General features: G+C 37.5%; 1 protein-coding gene across 5 annotated transcripts; it reads left to right on the top strand.

The window, feature by feature from the left end:
- LOC110407989 (serine/threonine-protein phosphatase 4 regulatory subunit 1-like) lies at window positions 38–21,953 on the top strand. Of its 5 annotated transcripts, none has more exons than XM_021416276.1 (20): window positions 42–188; window positions 295–339; window positions 5,072–5,204; window positions 5,558–5,664; window positions 5,930–6,072; window positions 6,547–6,693; window positions 8,523–8,630; window positions 9,758–9,823; window positions 10,195–10,353; window positions 10,828–11,021; window positions 11,373–11,809; window positions 12,697–12,929; window positions 13,923–14,015; window positions 14,535–14,720; window positions 15,064–15,225; window positions 15,806–15,906; window positions 16,968–17,088; window positions 17,288–17,422; window positions 17,722–17,863; window positions 18,858–21,953. In XM_021416276.1, the coding sequence occupies exons 1-20, from the start codon at window positions 182–184 to the stop codon at window positions 19,010–19,012; spliced, it is 2,874 nt and encodes a 957-aa protein (XP_021271951.1). In that variant the 5' UTR covers window positions 42–181; the 3' UTR covers window positions 19,013–21,953. The 5 variants fall into 5 exon arrangements, with proteins under 5 accessions (XP_021271953.1, XP_021271951.1, XP_021271955.1 ...); XM_021416277.1 differs by lacking the exons at window positions 42–188; window positions 295–339 and adding exons at window positions 2,552–3,154; window positions 3,245–3,322; XM_021416278.1 differs by lacking the exon at window positions 295–339 and having other exon boundaries at window positions 38–188.

The following is a 21,973-nucleotide window of genomic DNA, read 5'->3' on the forward strand; positions in this document are numbered from 1 at the left end:
CACAGCTTTCCTCCCTCAGAGGAAGGGACGGCGGCCGTCGAGGGGCGATCCGCCCGCGGGGAGCGGCCGGGTGTTAAACCGGTCGCGTTTGGAGGCTGAACTGAGGGCAGGAAGTGCGGGCGGCTCCTCCCTGCGCCCTCCCGCTCCCGTCCTCCTCCTCCTCGCCCATGTCCGATCCAAGATGGCCGGTAAGTGGGCGCGGGCGGGGGGCGGCCTCGGGCAACGCCGCCACGGACCGTCCTCACCGCCGCCCCCAAACCAACCCCTCGGTGTCTCTTTTGTTTTTGTTTGTAGGGATCCCTTTGTATTTTGTGGATTTGCAGGATGACTTAGATGATTGTGAGTAACTGTTTTTTTATTTTTCTGCCTCCCTGCTCAGGCCCTCCCCCTCCCCAGCGCTCTGTTGTCTGTCGCTCTTTTTTCACCTCTGCGTTTTTACCCAGGGGAGGGGTGTCGGGCGGCCTGACGGCTCGCAGGGTGCGGTGCTGGCAGGGCAGCCCGCATCGCTCTCCCCGAGCGGCCGTGCTGAGGGGGAGCAGGCCGGGGCCGCCGAGCTGCGGGGCTCGGGGCGGGGGGAGGACGGGGTCCGTCCGGCGGCGGCTGAAGGGATTAGATCCGCTGTGCTTGTGGCTGAAAGTTGGCCGGCGGCTGTAATTCCAACGGGTGAGGCTTTAGGCGCTGCTGAAGGCGCTGTGTTTTGCTTTTGAAGCATCACTGAAGTGCGAGCGTTACTCTGCGTGCTGCTGGAGCAGGGCATGAAAGAAAATCCGCCTTGATGCTGCGGTTCGCTGACACGAGTTCGTGTTTTGAGGCAAGGGAGCAACCCCAAGTCCTGCCGTTGCAGTCCGGAGTTGTGTTAGGCGGTTAGAACAATTCGAAGGAGCATCGGGCAGCTTGGAGAGGCTGTTAGCTCGGGAGATAAGGCTTTGGCCGCTCATCGTTTGAGCTAGAAACCAGCCGGTGCATAGGGCAGTTGGGATGCTGGGTTGAATTTTCCATAAAAAAAGAAAAAGGATGCAGAATTTGTTTTTAGTGAGTGCGTTAATTTGTTTATCTCATAAATATTATTGAGTAATAGTGCTTGAAAATGTACAACAGAAGGATTATTTTTTTTCTAAATCTATCATTAGCATTTAAAGCTAGGAAGGTGATCTTGAGGAATAGAAGGAGAAACACTGGAGTATTTAGGAGCTGAAGTGCTTTCCTGGCAAGGTGTGCAGGGATGTGGCCTCTGCAGGCAGGGAGGGGGTCCTCCCATGGAATGTTGTTAGCTGGTGCTGCTAATTGGTTTTGCTTTCAGTGCTTGAGGCTTCACCATTTTGATAATAGGAAAAAAAAGTGTGCCACTTGTATTTTGATAATATTTAGAAAACGTGGGTATTCTTTGAGATGAAAGTAATGGGTGAATGGTGGGATTAACTGTATGCAAGATAGTTCTTGTTTCATTTTATGTCTCTAAGTGTATTGCAGAATGTCTGATATTTATGCAGAGAGTTAAACTGTAACTGTGTGAGTCTTAGTGAATTTGAAACTATAACTAAAAGTGAGGAAACCTTGGAAGATAATACTTGCAGTATATGGGATTTTTAGTATGTAAGGATTTGAAGCCTTGTTAACACTATGAGGAGTTGCTTAAAAGTGTACTGAAGGTTGCTGTTTACTGCAGTTGGTAAATTAAAGAAGGCCACGCCAAGACCTTAAATGACAAAGTGGGAGAGTTTTGAACAGGATTTAGGCGAGAAGAAAATTAGATAATACATTTTAGTGTGCTTATGCTGATCTGAAGACTGTTCTGTAGAGCGTATCTATCTCACCTGAGTTTCTCTATCAGCTGGAGAACTGCAACAGCTGGTGCAGCACCTTATTTAAGACTCGGAAATCTTTTATTCTTTCTACTCTAATTAAAAAAACAAAACAAAATAAATCCTTTTCATAGCGCTAACGAATGCTTAGCTATTTGAATTGATTAGTTCTTTCTGAATTGTTCCCAGTTCCCTTTCTCTTTTTTTCTCTCTATGCAATAAAACAAAGATACTAGTGTGTCATCTGAGTTCTGTTTGCTGAGCGTAAAGCACAAACAACAGAAATAAGTGCAAATTTCTCATAGTGTCCCGTGGATCTTGGCCTCAAGCTAGGAGTTAGGTGTTCATTCTCCATCAGTTTTCTATATATGTACTATCACAGGTGTTCTTCAGACAGGTGGGATAGGTGCAGATAGTTCAATTGGAAGGAACCTGCAAGGATCATCAAATCCATCTGGCTGACCAGGAGTTCCTAATTCTAGCTGGGCAGATTTCAAGCTTGTTTGTTTGGTATCACTGGAAGGAAAATACTGAATACTTCATCCACCTGTGAGGAGGTATCATATATGTTAGAAGTACTAGCTCATTTTTTTTTTTTTGTAATTTATTTACTAGCTCACTGTGCTCTAAAACTTGGATGTACTATACCTACTTATTTAATGGGGGAAAAAATTGTGAGAGAAGTAGAAATGGGTTCTGCTGTGACTGTTCCTAAGTTCTGTGTACTGAGAGTGTGTTCAAAAATTTCAAGTATTTAACTCTCTTCATCCTTAGCAAAATTGATTTGCTCTGTTTTCCCTCAGGTCCTAGAAGCACTAATGTGTACTTGGCTAATTTAAATGAATAATGAAATTGCTCAAGTAGTAAAGTTAATCCTAGGTGTAGTGTTATAGTCAGGCGTTTAACTGAGATTTGTTTCACTGTCATTTGACTTGGTAACAATTCTGCACAAAATATTTGAAGGGACCAATAGTAAAGTGGATTGCTGAGTCCCTTCATTTTTGAATTGTTTTGTAGTTCAGTAACAAGTGGGAACTAGATGAAGTTAATGGCAAGTGTGTTGTTTTTATATTGTTTGTGTTGTGTTTTTTAAGCCTCAATGTGTCCAGTCTGTGTGTGCTTCAGATATATAATGCTGTAATTGTGTAGGCATAGGGATGGGCAGAAATTAGTTTATGAGATGGGGGCAGTGTTACAACCTTGGAAAGGAAATGTACACCCTCACCTAGAGCATGTAGCTTCCTGCCAGCCCTCAGGCACACAGTGGGTTTGTTCTGAAGCAGGGACTGCTGGGTTCGTTCAGATACAGTGCTTGGAGGGAGCCCAGCAGGTGGATAATCAATCCCTATAAGGTCTGTGTAATCTAAACTATCTATCTATGCTTGTGCAAATAAGTGTTTTGAACCTGACAACTTCAATGGCTGTTGTTTATATACTTTTAGAAATAATAATGGCCACTTGAATGAAACTAAGGGTGCCGTAAGAATGCACCAGAATGAGTAGCATATGCTTTTGGTCAGGTAGGTGGGTTCTATTTTGTCTGTGTGTACATTTTAAATGGGAACAATTAGTCTAATCCCACAGTTTTCTTCTTTTTGAGTCCTGTTGAACTTGTTGGTGGGAGCTCATTGTTTCCAACAATTAGAGAAGTGCTCTGTTTTATAATTCAAGTGGGTTCCTTAGAAAGCGTGCTTTCAGAAATCCAGTCTGCTTTGATTTTATTCTTTTATTCTCCGGAGGACTGTGGCATGATATTTTGCCTCAAGTACGTCCAAATGATTTCTTCTTCTTTTTTTTTAAATGACCAGTATTTTCTGTTGAGAATGTTTTCGCTTCAGTTTGTGTCTGGTACTAGGAAACCGTTTCCTAGCTGAAGTAATGGATGACTTCTGTGAGTTCAAAAGCAATGTTCTAAAGATTCAGTCTGTTTAAGCATGTAAAGGAAAAGCTGAGTATTAAATAATGGGAAATCAATCTTAAATATATGTAAAATTGGACTTTCTTCTTTTTTGTTTAACAAGGATACTGAAGATGGGGGTTACGTAGGTCTTTACGTGTGTATTTATTAATCTTCTAAGCATGTCCTGTTCTTCCCATTTAATAAGCGGGAGAAATTGATGCTATAAATGAAACTGTATCTGGTTTATTTATTTGTTTAGCCAGTGGTGTGCTGATATTTTTTTTTTTTGGTGGTGCCTTTTTTTTTTTTTTAACTTCCCCTCCCTGCAGGCAGGAGGTCTCTGCCTGTAGAGGTGCCTGGTTTTTATTTTTATAGGCAGTTTCAAACCAGCCCATTTGGCTTGTCATTGTGCTTTCAGATTGTTACCAGTTTTGTGTTTTCTTTACCAATCTAAATACCTGATAGAATGTCTTGCCAAGTCAGAAACCAGCTTCTGTTCTGCAGTGGTTGTCACTCCTAGCACATAATGCTGTTCTGAGAGAGACTATTTCTTGCATCTGAGAAGCAGTCCTGGTGTGATTTGTGCTAAAGGAGTATCACCTTTGCTGTTATTTATGTGAACAAAGTGCACAAATTTTATGTGTGCTTTGCTGGGAAAGTTTTAAACCGAGAAGAGAAATATCAGCTACTGAAGTGCAGTGTTTTCTGCCAGTTTGGTTGCTGTATGTGTTTCTATATGAAGTGAGGGAAACTCTTTAGTTGATAATGTCTGCAGTAAAAGGGCCCTGTTACAAACGAGGTAAAATTGAGGTATTTTCCAAAGCTACCAGTGTGATTTAGATGAGCAAGACCCAGTGACTTTGGTGAGAAAAGTGAGCCTTGGTAGCTTTGAAGCAGACATGAGAATTTGTGACTTCAAAGCAATATGGTTTTGGATTTTCTGTCATTGCAAAAATTACTGTTTCTTTTAATGGAACCGATTCTTATTCTGAATTTGTCTGTTAGTTTGTGGTGTGCAATTCTGTTAGCTGAGCCCCCTTTAAAGTGCACGTAGTGAGTTCACTCAAGGTGCAAAGTAAAATGTGTTAAAAGGCAAAGATATTGTGACAGCTGAAATAAATTACATTTCAAGGCCGGACTTTACAGTTATATACGGAAGTGTTGCTGTCTACTTAATTAGGCACAACTTAAAGATTTTTGTAAGCAGTTTCCAGTGATACACAGATAGTTTTGCTTTGAAGGATAGCTCTGAGAAGAAGTGTTGCTATAGGATGCTTTGTACTCCAGCATCTCTTGCTGACTCTTGGGTGATTTTTTTTTTTTTAATTTATTGTTTTGTTTTGTTGTTCTATTGTACTTGTCTTTCAAGTTGGATTTGAAGATTATGGACCAGACTGTGATAGCATGAGGATAACAGCATTCTTAGACATTCCAGGACAGGATAATTTGACTCCACTGGCTCGTCTAGAAAAATACGCTTTCAGTGAAAATGTATTTAACAGGTAAGGGTTCAACAATTCTGCTGGTTGGCAGTCTGAGTCTGATAGCATTGTGGATGTTAGGAGATCACTACTTTTATTATTTTGCTAAATGGAAAATCTCTGTTTGAAAAATAAGCTGTTGTGAAATATTTTTCATAAAATGTAGTTTAATTTGGTCATCTGAATAATATCTTTGGACTCCATCTTCATTTTGTTGGAGCCTGGCAAAATTGTGTAACTTGCCTGTCTAAATGGCCAGAGTGGATCCTGATCTTGTTTTTTAAGGTGCCTATTTCGTTTTGCTAAGATCCTCCTGTGTTCCACCCATGTTGTTGACAAGATATTAAGGCAATTAATATGTTGTCTCTTCACAGACAGATTATTGCCAGAGGTCTTTTGGATGTCTTTCGAGATTTCAGTAACAATGATGAAGATTTCCTGACTGTAATGGAAATAGTGGTCAGGCTCTCTGAAGACGCAGGTTTGAATATATTTATTTTAATTTTTGTGACTCTGGACCATGGTGATGTGTATGAAGTTATTCTATTTTATTTCGTATAGAATCCAGCAATCTCAGTGGTAACGTTTCCGTATGGTTTGAGTCTTTTCATTTTTGTCCATTTTGAAAGCATTAAAGCAAAACAAAATCCTACCTTTTTCCTAAGGTTTTTAATTTTACTGATTTACTGATTTCGGTTTTTTTTTACAGATTTACTGATTTAGTTTTTACTTTTTTTTGTTGGTAGAACCGACTGTACGTACAGAGCTGATGGAACAAATACCTCCAATTGCCATTTTTCTGCAAGAAAGTCGACCAAAATTCCCAACAGCATTTTTTGAATACCTTATGCCCATAGTAGTGAGGTATCTTACAGATGTGAACAATCAGGTAGGAAAAACAGGCTGCACGAGTTAAATATCTGGAAATTTTACTGTGGTTTGGTAATACTGAGGCATGAGAATAAAGATAATAAGAAATTCCCTGTTAATTGATATCTGGCTCCTCTGTAGTGCTTTGTATTTATTGATTGCAGCACAATTTGCTAAGGATGTCTGAATATATGGATTTTTTTCCTACTTCCCTTAGTGGGGAGCTTGTAGGATTATGTAATGGCCTATTGACATTGTGTCACGGCTTTCAAATCCTGACTTACGCTTCAGATTTTGGCTTCTCCTCAGAATGTGGTACAAGGGCATCTAACAATTATATTTAGTATTTATTACTAATTATTTATACTGTTAAACTGCATTTTTTCCCGTTTCTTTAACTTGTACCTTTGTATTCAGTGGAAGCATGCCTTTTGTGGCTCTCACATCAGTAAGTGTTGTTTTTACAGCTGTAGACTTTTGCTCATTCACACAGGTTAGAAAGGCAGGTCAAGAAGCTCTGCTCATACTGCTGGAACAAGATCTTGTTTCTCAGAGTGACATTGAAAACAAGGTGTGTCCTATTCTGTTGGACCTCTCTGCTCCTGACAGTGATGATGAGTACAAGGTGGAAGCTGTGAATGTAAGTAAACTTGAAAGAAGCTTATATATTTACATTATTAGGCTTTTTTAAATTGCTATTATTTTCTATTTTTATCAGTGTTATTATAAAGCTCTTTTGGAATGTATTTGTAACTACTTTTGTGCACTACTTTAATAAGCCTAAGAGCTCTACATTAATCATGGAACTTAAACTTTCTATACCTATTCGATTTCAGTTTGTTGTATTCTTTTTCTGTTTGTTAGTTGCTCTGCTGCAAATTGCAGAACTTTTGTAGTGATATAGTTGATGCTGGAACCAGAGCCTGTCTGTTAAGCTGTTAAATCTTGAATCTGTAAGTTTTAGTCATTTGTAATGTTGAACACTGTTGGAAAAACATAAGTTCTCAAAGAATTTGAGCGGGGTCAGGACTTGATACCTTATACTGAGAGGTTAAAAAAGAGACTAGAGTTTGTATCTTAAATGAATTCAAGCAGAAAGTGAGAATATCCTGAGTACGGTAATTAAGATGAGGTCCAAGAACAGTGCTGACATTAAACAGCAGTGAGCAACAGAACCTTTTGTTCATTCATCAGCATAGTTGAATTTTTGGTTTAGCACAACAAATCTTTGATTTTTACTCTTCATTTTTGAGAAGGTCAGGTTTGAAGAAATTGTTTTAATAATTCAGGATGCAAAGTGATTGTCAAAATGGTAGTCAGTAAAGAAAATGGGTAGCTTTAATTTAGCAGCCTTGTTTTAATTCTGTTAAGATCATTGTTTCACAACAGGCTCTTTATTTGCTCTAACAGGTTTCTCAGTAATGTTGTGAAAGTGTATGATGATGATTGTGGTCTTAATTCCTAAATGTTACAGGGGAAAAAAGCCAACATTCCCTCTTCATTTGCAGGAGATCAGCTAACTCCACAAAATGTGTTGATGTGTAATTACATTTTGGTGTGGCTGTCTGACTCTTGAGCTGTAGAACAGTTTTACCTGCTAGGTTTTCCTCTTCCTCGCCTGGGAGTTGAGTATTGCTTGGGCAGTTTTCCAGGGTGATATCTGAGTTGCAGATGCCTTTTAAGAGTTTGACAGTTCTAGGAACATGCTTGAAAAGTGTCTTCTGTATGTCTTATATAGCATTCTGTTACGAAGGCAGAGAGGTAGGAAACTTCAATTTAATTTATTTTCACAGCAGTAACGTGGCTTGACAGTTCCTTAGATAAAGGAGCTAAACTAATGAGCATATTACTGACTAAATTCAATTATGCTGAGATGTTAACGCTTAAAAATTTTGAATATAAGTCTGGTAAAGTTTGCAGTAGCTCCCACATACAATTAGTTTTGTCTTACTCTCCTTTGTTTTCTCCTGTTGTATGGAAAACTTCTGTTTTATCGTGACTTGTCTTCCTGTAAAGAGAACTGTACTTGTTTTTAGGCATCAGAGCAGACCTTTTAGAGCCAAAGGGGTTACCTGCATTCCTTAGTTTGAAATATGTCATATGCTTAAAGATTATGGCTTTATATACTGAACAGTGCGGTAGAACACTCTTCTCTGTGCAGAAATAATAGTGTATTCCGCACGTAAGTCATGTTGAAAGCACATTTATTAATGGAAGCCAATTTATTACTTAATCCAGTTAAATAATGTAAAGATATGTTCAGGAACAGTGATATCAGAGTTATCTTTAAATAAAAGATACAGTTGTGCTTTACAGAAAGAGATATATAGAAGTGTGCATAATCTACATCAGTGATATCTCTTTCATGGTGGTTCCTTTCTTGCTTTTGGAAATAATTTTTTAGGATAAGCTATGCTTATAAGCTTTCTAATTTTCTTGTCCTTCCATATATCCTCTTCTTGATTTCAGATAATCTGTAAAATGGCTTCTATGCTGAGCAGGACAACAGTTGAGCACATGCTACTTCCTCGTTTTTGTGAACTTTGTAGTGATGGGAAATTGTTTCAAGTCCGAAAGGTCGGTATATTTTCAACCGAAAAAGAATCTGTGTATATGTAGTTATTCAGATGCCTCCTTGAAGAATTAAATTGTAAATTTTGCTGATGAAATTTGAAAGATTCTTAGAAGAATACTTTTAACCTTTTGGAATGGCTGTAGCTTCTGAAGTTCAGTAAAGAAATAGGTAACAGCCCTTTGGGAATAGCAAGTCTGGTGCCGTTTATAGTTTTTCACAACCAGTATTTAAGCCACCATGGTCAGTTCCACGATGCACGCAAATTACTCAGTCTCCATTGTCATATATGTCCATTGTTGTATTTCAAAACCACAAATTCAGAAATAGTAGGTATTTGAGACATTTGTCTTTCTTTAAAACTTGGTATTATTGAACAGAGAAGTCTCATAAGTGTGAGATTTATTCAAAGTCATGATCAAGTACAAAGGAAACTCATAGCATGAAGTCTTAAAATAGCTCAGTAGAATTAAGGGTCATTTAGAACTTCAGCTTGGCCCCAAACGTAAGCTCTGGTTGTTGGAATGTGACCTGCCTTTAGAGCATTACAATGCTGATTTATGTTAAATAAATCATACATTAACGCAGGCCCATGTTCATTGATTTTAGATTTCAGATACTTTTTTTTGCAACATGAATGAATGTCCTTTCCTCCCTTAATTATAGAATTTGTAATGTAATGCACTGTAAACGGCATTAACTTGAGACCTTGATTAAACTTTGCTTCAGCAAAGCGCTTAAGCCAGCAAAGATCGTTCAGTCAGTACACCTAAGTCCTGACCCTCATATCATATTTTAGTCTGCTTCATTTTTGACAGCTGGTGTTCAAAGTCATTGAAACTTCTAGTAGGCTTGTTAGCCCCTTTTAATTATTACTGAAGCAGATGAAACTCTTCACAATGCAGAAGACTTTTCACTATTGATTCCAAAGACATGTGGTTTATGGAAGCCTGCTCTAATTGAGTCTTTATCTGGGGTGAGTTAATGTTACAGGGTGTAGTTACATGGCTGAAATTTGAATAGTCAAATGTGCAGTTGTTACTGGGTGTAAGTAGTGCGTGGTGAAGTTCATGATGAAACTAAAGCTCTTGAAAAGTCCAGAATATTGTTATTGACTTTTTTTTTCCTTTAGATTTGTGCAGCTAATTTTGGTGACATTTGTAATGCAGTTGGGCAAGAAGCCACAGAAAGACTTCTGGTATGTTTTAAAAAAAAAAAAATCCAAATCCATTTACAACATGTGTATTTATCAGTTCAAAAAGTTCAGTAATTAGGTCTTTTCCCATAATCTGTGTTAATACATTTTTAAATATAATTGATGGCTTATATGTGTACTTGTGAATTACTCACTCTGTTTTCCCTGAACTAGGTGAACAGTCAAGTTTTTAATTTCAGGAAAAATCAGCCATTTATAATCACATTTTCTAGTGCATTTTTAAATGAGTGAATGAGAACAGGTTGTTCTGTGAGGTTTTCATTGTCTCCAGTTCCAAAGAAATACCTCGATAGTAAATTGCTGCAGCCTGACCTTAGTCTTTAATTTGTCTTGGTTTTGCTTATTTTTGGCAGATTCCCAAGTTCTTTGAGCTTTGTTCTGATAGCGTTTGGGGAATGAGGAAAGCTTGTGCGGAATGCTTTATGGCAGTGTCTTACACCACATCCCCAGAGGTCCGCAGGAGCAAACTGTCCCCGCTCTTCATCAGTCTTATTAGTGACAGTTGCAGATGGGTAAGGAACTCGCTCTGTCACTGATGCGTCTGCCCAGGCAGATCATACACAAATAATGGGCAAGTCAGAAGCATGCTCTACGTTCTCCACACAGTTTGCTGGGATTAGATTCGAATCTAGTAAAATCTAAGCAAGATTTTAACTTGCTTTACCTCTCTTTTGCTACTTAGAATTTCTATCAATTTTCTTTTATAAGTGTACTCTTCAGAGAATAGCTTGCTTTTGTTGAATGTATTCATTGAAGTATGCAATGAGACCATTCAAGTTTGTGACTTAAAAATCCTTACTGTGTTTGTAGATGTGTGTTGAATGTGCTAGCGTTCTTTGTGTAGATTGCACTTATTTGTTAATTGTTAATATTTGGTATTAAATGAAGTTATTATAGTAAGAAACGACTTCAAACCTAATTTTATTTTCAGCATTAACTCTATAGGAGTTGCTTGAACCCTGAAAGTTGTCTTTCTCCTACACCAGGTTCGTCAGGCAGCTTTTCAGTCTCTTGGCCCTTTTATTTCTACTTTTGCAAATCCTTCAAGTGCTGGTCTCTACATTCGAGAAGATGGGACACTGAGTATCCGACCATCAGCACAAGATGTAAATTCCAATTCCTGTCAACCAAGCAAGAATATAACTGTAATGGCCTCTAGCACAAATGCTTCATCATGCAGGTAAAATCATGGGAAAGATGTGCTATAGGGGAAGGGAGAAGTGAGAAGGTAATTCCTTTAGTTGCTGCTTAGGGCTAAAAGTCGTGACAATAGATCCAGGAAAGGTATGAAATATGAAGTCGAGCATGTATGTCTATTTGAGTGTAGCAACACTATTGAAGTGTAATTGACTTTGATGGCTTCAAAGGAAAATAAAGGGAAAACTGGTGAAATAAATCATAGTACTAACATTTTTTGTCTTTCTGCGGGAAAAAATAAGCTTCTGTAGTTGAAATGATCTTTTCTGAAGTATTTCACTGAGAAAGTATTGTTATAGATATTTTATATGGATAACTGTGTGTCTGTTATCAGTTCGGAACAACCAATGGAAATCAAACCAGAGTCATCAACTGAGGAGACTTCAGCTGAAGTTAATGTGCCACTCTCTGTTGAGAACCTCAATAGAAACACGTGGGAAGCAAGTTCAGATTGCTGTATGAGTTCTGGAGAAGATCTGTCTAGATTGTCTCAGGATAATGGAGTTGTTGCTGGTGTGGTAGAAGTTGCTAAGGACATCAATTTCCCAGGAATTACCTCAAGGCTACAGTGTTCTGAGGATGTATTTAATACTTTCCTATACTGGCGTCCTCCGCTGCCTGATATAAGTCAGGATCTGGAGTTGCTTCAGTTCAAGACTGAGAAGCACAAAGACAGCTGCTCTGTGCCATGTAATAACTGTGTTGCTAGTAGTGAAATAAAAAAAGTTCTGGAAAGCTTACAGGAGCACATAGATGATCCAGATGTTCAAGGTGAGACTGTAACAAAAAAAATAACATTCTCTCCCAGCAGATCCTTACCTTTACAAAAATACTTGCAGTGTGTGTCTCATTACCACCTAAAAAACCAGTCAAGTCAGTCATCCTTAATCAACCAAGTTTCTCATTCCATTGTGTCTCTTGAGTATTGTAGTGAATTAGCTTGTAAATATACCTGTTATCAATTCTACTGTTTCCCTAATTTCCAAAGTATTCTAGTATTCTTCACCTTTAAATTATGCTCTGTTGTGTCTTGAGTTTATGCTTGCTGTAGACATGTGGAAATACAGCTACTGCAAAGTTTTTGCATTCGGAACAATTAGTAACTTCCTGTTCATAGCAGCAATGCACCATAACAATACAGTTTGTCCGAGGTTAGGTGGTGGTACTGGTCAGTGGTAAACCTGACCTTTTATTTTCCACCTACTTCTGCTGACCAGTTTAGAAGTGGTTTGACTAATTTCCTTCCCTAGCTAGAATTTTTTAAGAAATGTTTTAAATGCGTATTCAGCTGCCTGGAAAAGGCATTAAACAATTCAAGTATATTAAAGAATTTGTATTAATATGTTTGATGTGGTGGGGAAAGGGATGTGAGCCAGTTTGCTGTGATGCTTCATGAGGGATTTTCAGAATCATCTTTCACTAGTAGAAATTAGTAAATGCTTCTGCTGAAAACATTAATATATCCAAATCATTGTTCTTAATTTACAGGAAAGTTTTGTGGAAGAGTATTAGGCCTTCCTAACATCACATGTTTGCTAATATACTGTTTATGTGAAGCTTAGATTGGGCTTCTTTTTATCCCTTCAGATTAAGTAATTACAAGTTTAATTCTTTTAAGTGCAGAATAAAGACTAAGTGGTCTCTTTTGCTTCATACAGCTCAGGTCCAAGTGTTGTCTGCTGCTCTCAGAGCTGCTCAGTTTGATTCTGTTGGGGATTGTGAGACCAAAAAGATGGAAGAGAGCAGTGGTGAACTTCAGAACAAAACCATTTCAGATCCAACAGCTGTTTCAGATGCTACCTGCAACCAGGTGGAGGAAGATGCTCTTTCATCCTCTGTGTCCCAGGATGGCATTAGTGACCAGCCTGCTGCCAGTATACTGAAAAGCACAGTAAGTATGCATTGTGCTCCATGGCTGATAGGAATTCCTACCAGCTGAAGTAGCGTGTTTATGTAGTCAGTGACATCAACCCACTTCTGACCTAAAGGCCTTGAGTATCGCTACTAACTTTAAAACCAAAATAAAACTATTGAGGGTTATTATTTCTACGTGCTCACAGAGAACGTGAGAGGTAAAGTTTTGTGGTAGCCTTGAAGGATTTTTCATATGAAAGGTATCAAGTACAATCTCACTTCTCCCTGCACTGAATTTAAAGTTAGTCTGTTTATCTTCAGACAGAAGGCTGAATCAGGTGGTGACATCTACACAGCTCCTGGTTGCGATTTCTTGATTATAATGTACAGATTGGAGAATTATTTGTGCCTTAATAGTATTTTTGGAGCTAATTTTGAATAAAAGACAAGCAAAAAACTTGCTTCATTTATGAACAAAAACTGTAAAAACAAAAATGTAAAAACAAACAAAAATCCCAAAAGCCCAGCACCCAAACTGCGTGATCTTTTAGACTCTCTACGATTTTGGTCTTTTAAACCTTTTAATTTTCTGTTTTCTGTTCATGTTTGGAGAGAGGTGTGTGATTTTTCCAAAGCAAGTTACACATTTATTGTATTGACTTAGTTGAAGCGACTGCTCTGCTACCTTGTTTAATATTTAATTCCATGCCAAGAATAAAAACTAGTAAAAGTAACCATTCAAAATCTGAATGAATGTTGAGTTTATTGCATTAAAGTATCTTTGTTTTTATAAGGAAATCTAACTACCATTCCCCTTTTTGTTGTTGCAGTCTTAATAGTGTTTGTCTTTAGTATTTAACTGTTATCTTTTTTGCACTTGTATAAACACACTGAGCAAGGCTTTGCCTGCACAAGGTTTTGTCTGTTAAAGGCTATTTTGTGTGTGAATTGCATTGCTCTTAGTGTGATGCTTTGAAGTATTGCAAACAATGCTAAGTCTGATTTCACTGGCTAGTGTGTCTTTCTGTAGGACTCAGAAGAACAACACAGAGGAAACTGTGTATTTACAAAGAAAGAACAAGAAAATAATCCACCATTTGAAGATGATAAGTCAAAGTTACAGGTGACTAAAATAGCAACTAACTGCTTCAGCTGAGTACTAAATACAGTTAATCTTATCCTTAATACAATTCTAGCTTTTGCAGTTGATCAGTTGTAGAATGTGAAGAAAGGCTCTGAGCATTTAAGGAGAAAGCTCTTTCAAATCTGAAAACTGGAAAAATTGTTTCTAATAAACAAGCTTACCTGCTGCCTTTTAGGTAGAGGAGGAGTTAACTATAGTTCTTTTAACTGAATTTATTGTTTGTCTTCAGTAAAGAATACATTTTTAGTTTGATTTAATGTAGCATGTTGATAAAGTAATATTTACTGTTCATTGCTGACTGCTGTATCGTAATGGGAAGACAAATAACTCCTCGTTTGCAGTTTGTGAAGCTAACCCATGAAATGGAGTTGCTGTTGCTTTAATTTAGATGCTAGCTAGTTGGTAGCAAGAGAGCACTGTAGCAGGACAGGAATGTTTTCTTAGTGATTTTAAATTAAAGGAGAATGTGTGCTTCTCATGTGCTCTCTCACTCTACAGGATATCATACCTCAACCTTTGCTAGACCAGTACTTGTCCATGACTGACCCTGCTCGAGCCCAGACTGTTGATACTGAAATAGCCAAGCACTGTGCATACAGTCTTCCTGGAGTGGCCTTAACGTTGGGTAGGCAGAACTGGCACTGCTTGAAAGATACTTATGAGACACTGGCCACAGATGTACAGGTAAAAAAACAAACAAAACCCACAACCAAGCAAAGCCAAACAAATTTAAGAAAGTCTTGTAATGATAAACCAGAGTTTTGAGTAGTTTTATTGTTGGTTTACTGCACTGAAGTTATAATAGGCTTTCTTATAAGTGATTGAATGTAGACTAAAAATACAGAATTCAGGATTTAAAGCAGACTTCATAAATGTAATTGACACTTCCTACTGCTGTGTAGCTTGCTCCATTTCTTCTGCTTTCTCAATCCCTCACATGGGTGTAGTTTAAAAGTTGTTTTTTTGTTTTCCTTTTTCTTTTCTGATGATTGTGCCTAATCTATATCCCTTCTTCAACTGTTTGCAGTGGAAAGTACGTCGAACACTAGCTTTCTCTATACATGAGCTGGCAGTTATTCTGGGGGATCAGCTAACAGCTGCTGATCTGGTGCCAATTTTCAATGGTTTCCTGAAAGATCTAGATGAAGTGCGCATTGGTGTCCTTAAACACCTCTATGACTTTCTAAAGGTAGGAAAGCGTAAAAGCATAATGTAACTTCTCAAGAAACTATAATTGACTAAAAAAAAAAGTTGTTTTAATTAGAGGTACGGGTATCAATATCTAATTGGACAAGTTTAGTTTTGTACTATACTGCCATTTTGTGTGCATGTCTATTGCAGCTGTCCTATACCCCAACAAAATATCAAATCTGAAAAATGTGATTTTGAGTGCTCCTGATATGGGGAAAGAGTTAGTACCTCATGCAGACAAGTTGGACCATTAGCAACTTGTATTTGGGGCTGGGAGAGAAGAGAGCAAATTTTTGTGGGCTGCTGCATAATAAGCAAAAATCTGTAGGTTTTGATTGGTAATTCTTATACCTGGAGATGGTGCTTTGGCAGGTATCCTTGCAGAAGGGAAGACTTGCATATTTTTTGGATGTCATTGTCTGGCGTGTCCAAGTACTCGGCTGGTTATACACAATTAGTAGTAAATGTCTTGTGGATAACCTTGCTTTCAAGTGGGAAAAGGACACACATGTTAATAGAGAAAAACCACCAGAGTTTTTAGCTTCAGTAGTTTCATGGTAGTGTTGCTTTTCTTTCAGTTACTTCATGCAGACAAAAGACGAGAGTATCTTTACCAGCTTCAAGAATTTGTGGTGACTGACAACAGCAGGAACTGGAGGTTTCGTTACGAGCTGGCAGAGTATGGGCATTTTCACATACATTAATAACCTGGGAATAGATAATTATGTTAAGAAGCTAGTGGGTAGTAATCCTAACTAGCATTTTTTGTTATTTCTTTTTAAATGGAAATTGTATTGTGATCAAGAATGATAGAAACTTAAATGCCTGTCAGGTATCAAAGTGGAGATCTGACTTGCATATAGCTTTTGAAATAAGACAATCTGATAGATGCGATTCAGTGAGGTTTCAGATTTTACTCAGTTCTGGACTGATGTAAAGTTAACTGACTTATATTAAGGAGATGTATTAGAAAAATGACTCCATGCGTAAGTATCTTCAGGATAGAAAAACCTGTTCTCAGGAACATTATTCATTTGGTATTTCCATATGACTGGGAATATAGTTGAGATAGTGTCATCTCCCAGTTCTTTTTCTTGCAAACCTTACTGATAGTTGAGTACCCAAAGAATGTTCGTAAACACTGCAGCTAAAAACCGACCTTCCTGTTTATCTCGTTGCTTTGTGATGTTGAGGATGTACTCTCCCTTCATAGTTTGACTCAAGAAACTAAATCCCACTGTGGTGCAGCTCTGTTGTACAGCAGTGCTCTGACATCTAGTGGAGACTTCTGTTACTCTGTGGTTGGTTGGTTGATGGCTGCTGGTAACGTACAGCGGTCGGTGTGACTGAAGTGAGTTCTGTGCAGTTTCCTAGATTTAAACCATTTTCTGAAACACATTTCTACACAGAATTAAAGCTGTCATTTTTTACTTTGCAGTAAGGTGAACGATACTGGTCTGAAGTTGCAAAGAAATTTCTCATTGTACTTCCATGTGTAGTTTTTATTATTTTGCTGCATTTGTACAGCTAGTTGGGGTAAAAGTTTCTCTTGTGCTGCTTGATAAAGCACGTCCCTGTTTTGATATGTGTGTGTACCCTCCTAAGAAAAGGATCTGTTCAAGTGCTTCATAGTAACCATGGTGATTTCACGGCTTCAAATGATCCTTCCTTACCTCTAGCAGTCACTGTTGAAGCGGGGTAGTGTTGCTCTTGTGTGACTCCATTGCTTCTTTACTTCAGGCAGCTAATCCTGATACTGGAACTCTACAATCCCAATGATGTCTATGACTACTTAAGACATATTGCGCTGACTCTGTGCTCCGATAAAGTTTCAGAAGTTCGGTGGATCTCCTTCAAACTGGTCAGTTTTTGTTTAGCTTAACTTATACTTTTTCTGCAGAAATCTTTTCTTCAGAATAAACATAATAATTTGTTCTGTGAGCAGAGCTGATTACGCCGTATATGCTTGTTTTTTCTGAAATACAATTGATCCCCTTTTCCTAAGGGCTACAACGTAAGTCTCATTTCTTCTTCTCTTCTCCCCTTCCTTTGCTTCACAGGTTGTAGCAATACTACAGAAGTTCTATGCAAACAATGCAAATGCACTGGGATTAAATTTCATTAATGAACTTGTAGTACGGTTTCGCCACTGCTCCAAGTGGGTTGGAAGACAAGCTTTTGCCTTCATTTGTCAGGTTGGAATTTTCTTTCTCGATGGTTATATGCAGATTTAATTTAGAGCCAGTTTGAGGCTTTCCAATAATGTAGTCAAAGCTGAAATCTGGAATCCAGAGGTTTTTTGGTTTTTTTTTAAGTCGTAGTGTGATAAACATTTTGTAATACCAACTTTGATATCATTGGACAAGGGCTTACAACATTGACTTTTTTGAATGATTAGGCAAAATTAAGGACAAGATAGGAAGGAATGGCAAATATGTTTGGTTTTTTTTAAAACAAAAATCTCACTCTCTTATTTTTTGCTTTTGTCTTGCAGGCTGTGGTGGAAGAAGAATGTATGCCTGTTGATCAGTTTGTTGAACACTTGCTACCCAGTCTTTTAAGTCTTGCTTCAGATCCTGTGCCAAATGTAAGGGTTCTGCTCGCCAAGGCTCTAAGGCAGACATTACTGGAGAAAGGTACAGTCACTGACTTCCTCTGAAAGAACCCATGTCTCATGAATGTTGTCCATCTGCCTGTGCAGTCACTCATAAATTGGCTCGCTTGACTGATAAAAACCTGTTGTGTTTTCAGTATAAGCAGAACCAAATTATACCTTGTAATCTGGGATATTGCATTTTAATTCAGATTTTGGAATATAGATTTAGGCACGTGTAACACAGTGACATTTTTGTCTTGGAGTAATTGTTCATCATCATCATCCACGAAGGGCTGTAACCTGGCATGGATAGTACATCAAATGCGGCACTTCCCCCACTAGGGGGCAGTTACACACTTGCTTATACCAGGAAGTAATGCTCTTGCTCCCTGTTGCTGCGTGTGTTTATTTTTGGTATCTATAATGCTTATGGCAAATATATTTAAAATTATGAAATAAAAATGTCATCTTGGATACTCTTGCTTTATTTCAGACATTTCTTTTGAATTAAGTGTATTTTGTTTTGATCCATCAAATGAACTCTGTACTTCTTTCTGAAACATTTTGCTTTTTGTCTCACGCTAACAATTGTAGTAGGAAATACTGTAACTTTTTGTGCTGCTCTGATTTCCTGTACTATCATTACCTTCCTTTTGATTAACCAGAGATCAGTCAATTTTTTGTTTTCTAAGGAAATAAATTTCCTGGTTTTATTTCTCAGTTAAAATTTTGGAGAGGTTTTTTTTTTTTTTTGGAACTTCATATAGCTGCAGCTTCCTGAGCCTCTTTTTACTTGCTGATATGCTTCCATTCAGGGATTAGAAATACTTTATGTACCTAGTAAGATGAATAAGAAGCTGCATATTTCTGTCAGTTTCCTTAGCTTGCTTTAACGTCTCTGTGGAGTCTATAAATGAGGTGAGATACCCCATATATTGTCAGCATCCTCTGTATTTCTGTGCTGTGTATGCCCTGTGGTTTAAAAAGTTCTTTTTGGCTGTGATTAAAATTCTCATTTTCTACCCTTATTCTAGCTTATTTTAAGAGTGTTGGCAATCCTCATCTAGAAGCTGCGGAGGAGACTATTCTGGCTTTGCAGTCTGACAGAGATCAAGATGTGTCCTTCTTTGCTACCATAAAACTGAAGCAAAACAACATGGACAATACTCCCATTGAAAAACAAAACTAATCTGTTCTTCTCCAGTAAGCTCTGAACATCAGAATGATTATTTGCACATTCATGGTTAGTATGAATAAGGTGGACAAACAAAAACTTTTTATCACCTTGTTGAGTTCTAAAGGGCCTATTGAGAATTGCTGTAATCTTCATTCCGTGACCACCTTTCACCTACAACCGTTTTTCTACCTTTGTTTTTGAGCAATTGATTTTTGGATTTTTTTCTTCATAAATGTGGGTGATAACTGCAGGCAAGAGCACAGTTAAGTGTTGTATGTAAGTTCTTACACATGCTTTATGTTTTCAGAGTAATTGGAAATCACATTTCCTTTTTTTAACAAAACAGTTCCAGTAGTAGTTTGCTTGCTATAAGCTTGTAATGTTTTCTAAATCTTAAAAGTTGATTATAGCAAATTTACCTGAAGATATTATTTTCTCGTTTTTATTGTAGCTTTTGTATTGTTTCAAGGATTGCATTTTATTTTAACCGGAGGAATTGTATATATGTGAATAGCTCTTAAATTTTAACAGAAAAGGATGAAGACTTTAATTCTGTATCAGTGGAAAAAAGCTCAATCATTTCATTTTATAAAGTAGTTATTCTGCTGGAGGTAAAGCACGGTTCATTTTTACTTAGTATAATGTGATATTTTTCAAAGCACAGAGCTCTGACGTTTTTTGTGACTTTTCTGTTACTTTATTTCTAAACTATGCTCTTACAGGTGTTAATACTGTTTCCGTTACTGCTGGTGCTTGTAGCTGTAGAGAGACTGTTAATTTCCCAAACGGAAAATTACTCATCCTGCTCTCAAGTTCCCTTCAACTAAAGGATTCAGTTCTTACAGGGTGTGCAGTATCCTTAGAAGGGTATTACAGAATTTTACAGACTTAAGCTATTTTACAGGTCTGTTTCATGCCCACATCATTTGAAAAGCACCGTTAAGTGGGCCAACGTTCAGATCCCCATCAGCCTGTAACTTTTTTCATAAGACAGAGGACACCTAAGTTCTGGAGAAACTCCAAATAGTAAGTGTTGAGGGTAAAGGTGTTTGTTCAGTTTGCTCTAGAGCTTTTGTTTATTACATGGTAACTGTTGAGGCAGACAAAAATAGGCTACTGAGATCCTGAAGCTTGAGCAGGACATGCCTATTGTTGATTTAGATGGGTGTTTCAGAAGGCAGAATATACAGGTGGAACAAAATTCTATTAATCTGGTAGCTTCTGACTAGTTTGCAGAAGTGGGATGCTAGCACTTTTTGGTGGATGCTGTCTTCTGTCATGCTCCTAACCTGCAGGTAATGTAGGGCCTGAAACAAAAAGAATCTTTTTATGTTTGGTTTGGTAGTTTGTCCTGTTCAAAAAAAAAAAAAAATTCTCAATACTAGAAAAATTTTCATGTAATAAGTTACTTTGTGGACCCACTAATTTGTTGTCAGTAGACCTGTGGAAATATTTTCCCCTTATTTCACTTCTTTACATTATTTTTTTAAAAACGTGGCATGTCTGAGATAAGGAGTCCAGCTGAGGAACCTACTTGCTGTATTTTTTAAGGGTAGAGTTTTGTATGAGTTTGTCTAACTAGTCTTGTATTATAATGTACAGTATTTGTAATAAATTGTTTTCTTGTGAGTTCACAAATACTTTTGGAAGGTAAAGGCAGAAATGTACCATTGCCATCACTGCTCTTACAGAAACAGTATAAACTGTAAATTCTGGAACGTTCTACGTTTAATTTTTTACAATTTTTTTTAATAATTTTAAATGGTTCTTCACTACAGACTTTTTATGATTGCAGTTTCTTAACAAAGATTCTTCAAGTTAATTTTTTCTAGTTCTAATATCTTTAATGCTGGCATTATATTGGTATTTTATAACAGTTCAAATTTTCTAAGGCCTTTCTGATAAGGTTTTACTTCTGTTTTTCTATTATCAGCTCATTAAATTTCTCAGCACTGATCAAAATTTTTGTGTGTATATGTAAGTATGTTTGTAATGTACATAAAGTAGATATGTTGAATGTTAACACAACCCAGGTTTCTGTTTGTTAGATAATGTTTTGTCACCTTGCAATAATCCACTGGAAGACACACAAGCTTTCATGTTTAGGCATGTCTGGTTAGTGTTCATTGAGAAGTTTTAGTTAGAATATATATAAACAATAAGCCACCATCTGTAGAAGTTCACTAAAAACTAAATAAAGATCTTTGTTTTTGACAGCATTTGATACCTCTCTAGCTCTGGAAATCACATCTATTTCAAATGATAAGATTTCAGTAGAGCATTTAAAATTTTGTTTAAACTCTACAGTTGCATGCACTAATGGAGGACACCATAGCTTTTGGGTATGTCTTTTTTTTTTTGTAGACAATGTGCAGGTCTGTTTGTAAAGGGTAAACCTGCATAAGGTTTGCCTTTTTGTTGTAATTTTATGCTAGAAATGATTTTGGCATGACTGAAGACTGCACTTTACATCTTGTTCTAGACAAATGTATCCAATGATGAGTAAAGCTGTGTGTTAACAGACAATTCTCTGGGTTTAAATTATGCAAAAAAAGTATGTATTTTAAAAGCCAGATGAAACAAAGTTAGGTAGTTGATCCACTCCCACAAAAGCAGTAAGAATATCACTTTAAAGCATTTCTAGCTAAGGAACATGAAAACAACGTTAGTGGGTGCAATATTGCTTGAATGTTACTGGAAATTATCAAGCACTTGTAATCCAAAGCATGTTATTCATGTTGCTTGGAATTCAGACTCACTGGTATCTTCTGTATGATGTACATTGGGCATCTGTGGGGATGCTGCCCTAGTGGCAGTTGTGACTGTACACAGTGTTGTTTAGAACCCAGTTAAATGGAGACACTCTGGAAGTGTCATTCATTTGTCAGAATAGAGAATCTATGTAACTTTCTATTTGTATTTATCTCAATAAAATCTGTGACTGTTTTATAAATCAACTTGTAGTAACTGACC

The sequence above is a fragment of the Numida meleagris genome, chromosome 19, assembly GCF_002078875.1.
Source record: "Numida meleagris isolate 19003 breed g44 Domestic line chromosome 19, NumMel1.0, whole genome shotgun sequence".
Classification (NCBI taxonomy): domain Eukaryota; kingdom Metazoa; phylum Chordata; class Aves; order Galliformes; family Numididae; genus Numida; species Numida meleagris.

What these genes read in the sequence shown, in the direction of transcription:
- LOC110407989 (XM_021416276.1), top strand. An exon ending in AAGCCACAGAAAGACTTCTG is followed by an intron (nt 9,824 to 10,194) that starts GTATGTTTTAAA and finishes TATTTTTGGCAG; the next exon opens with ATTCCCAAGTTCTTTGAGCT. An exon ending in ACCTCTATGACTTTCTAAAG is followed by an intron (nt 15,226 to 15,805) that starts GTAGGAAAGCGT and finishes CTTTTCTTTCAG; the next exon opens with TTACTTCATGCAGACAAAAG.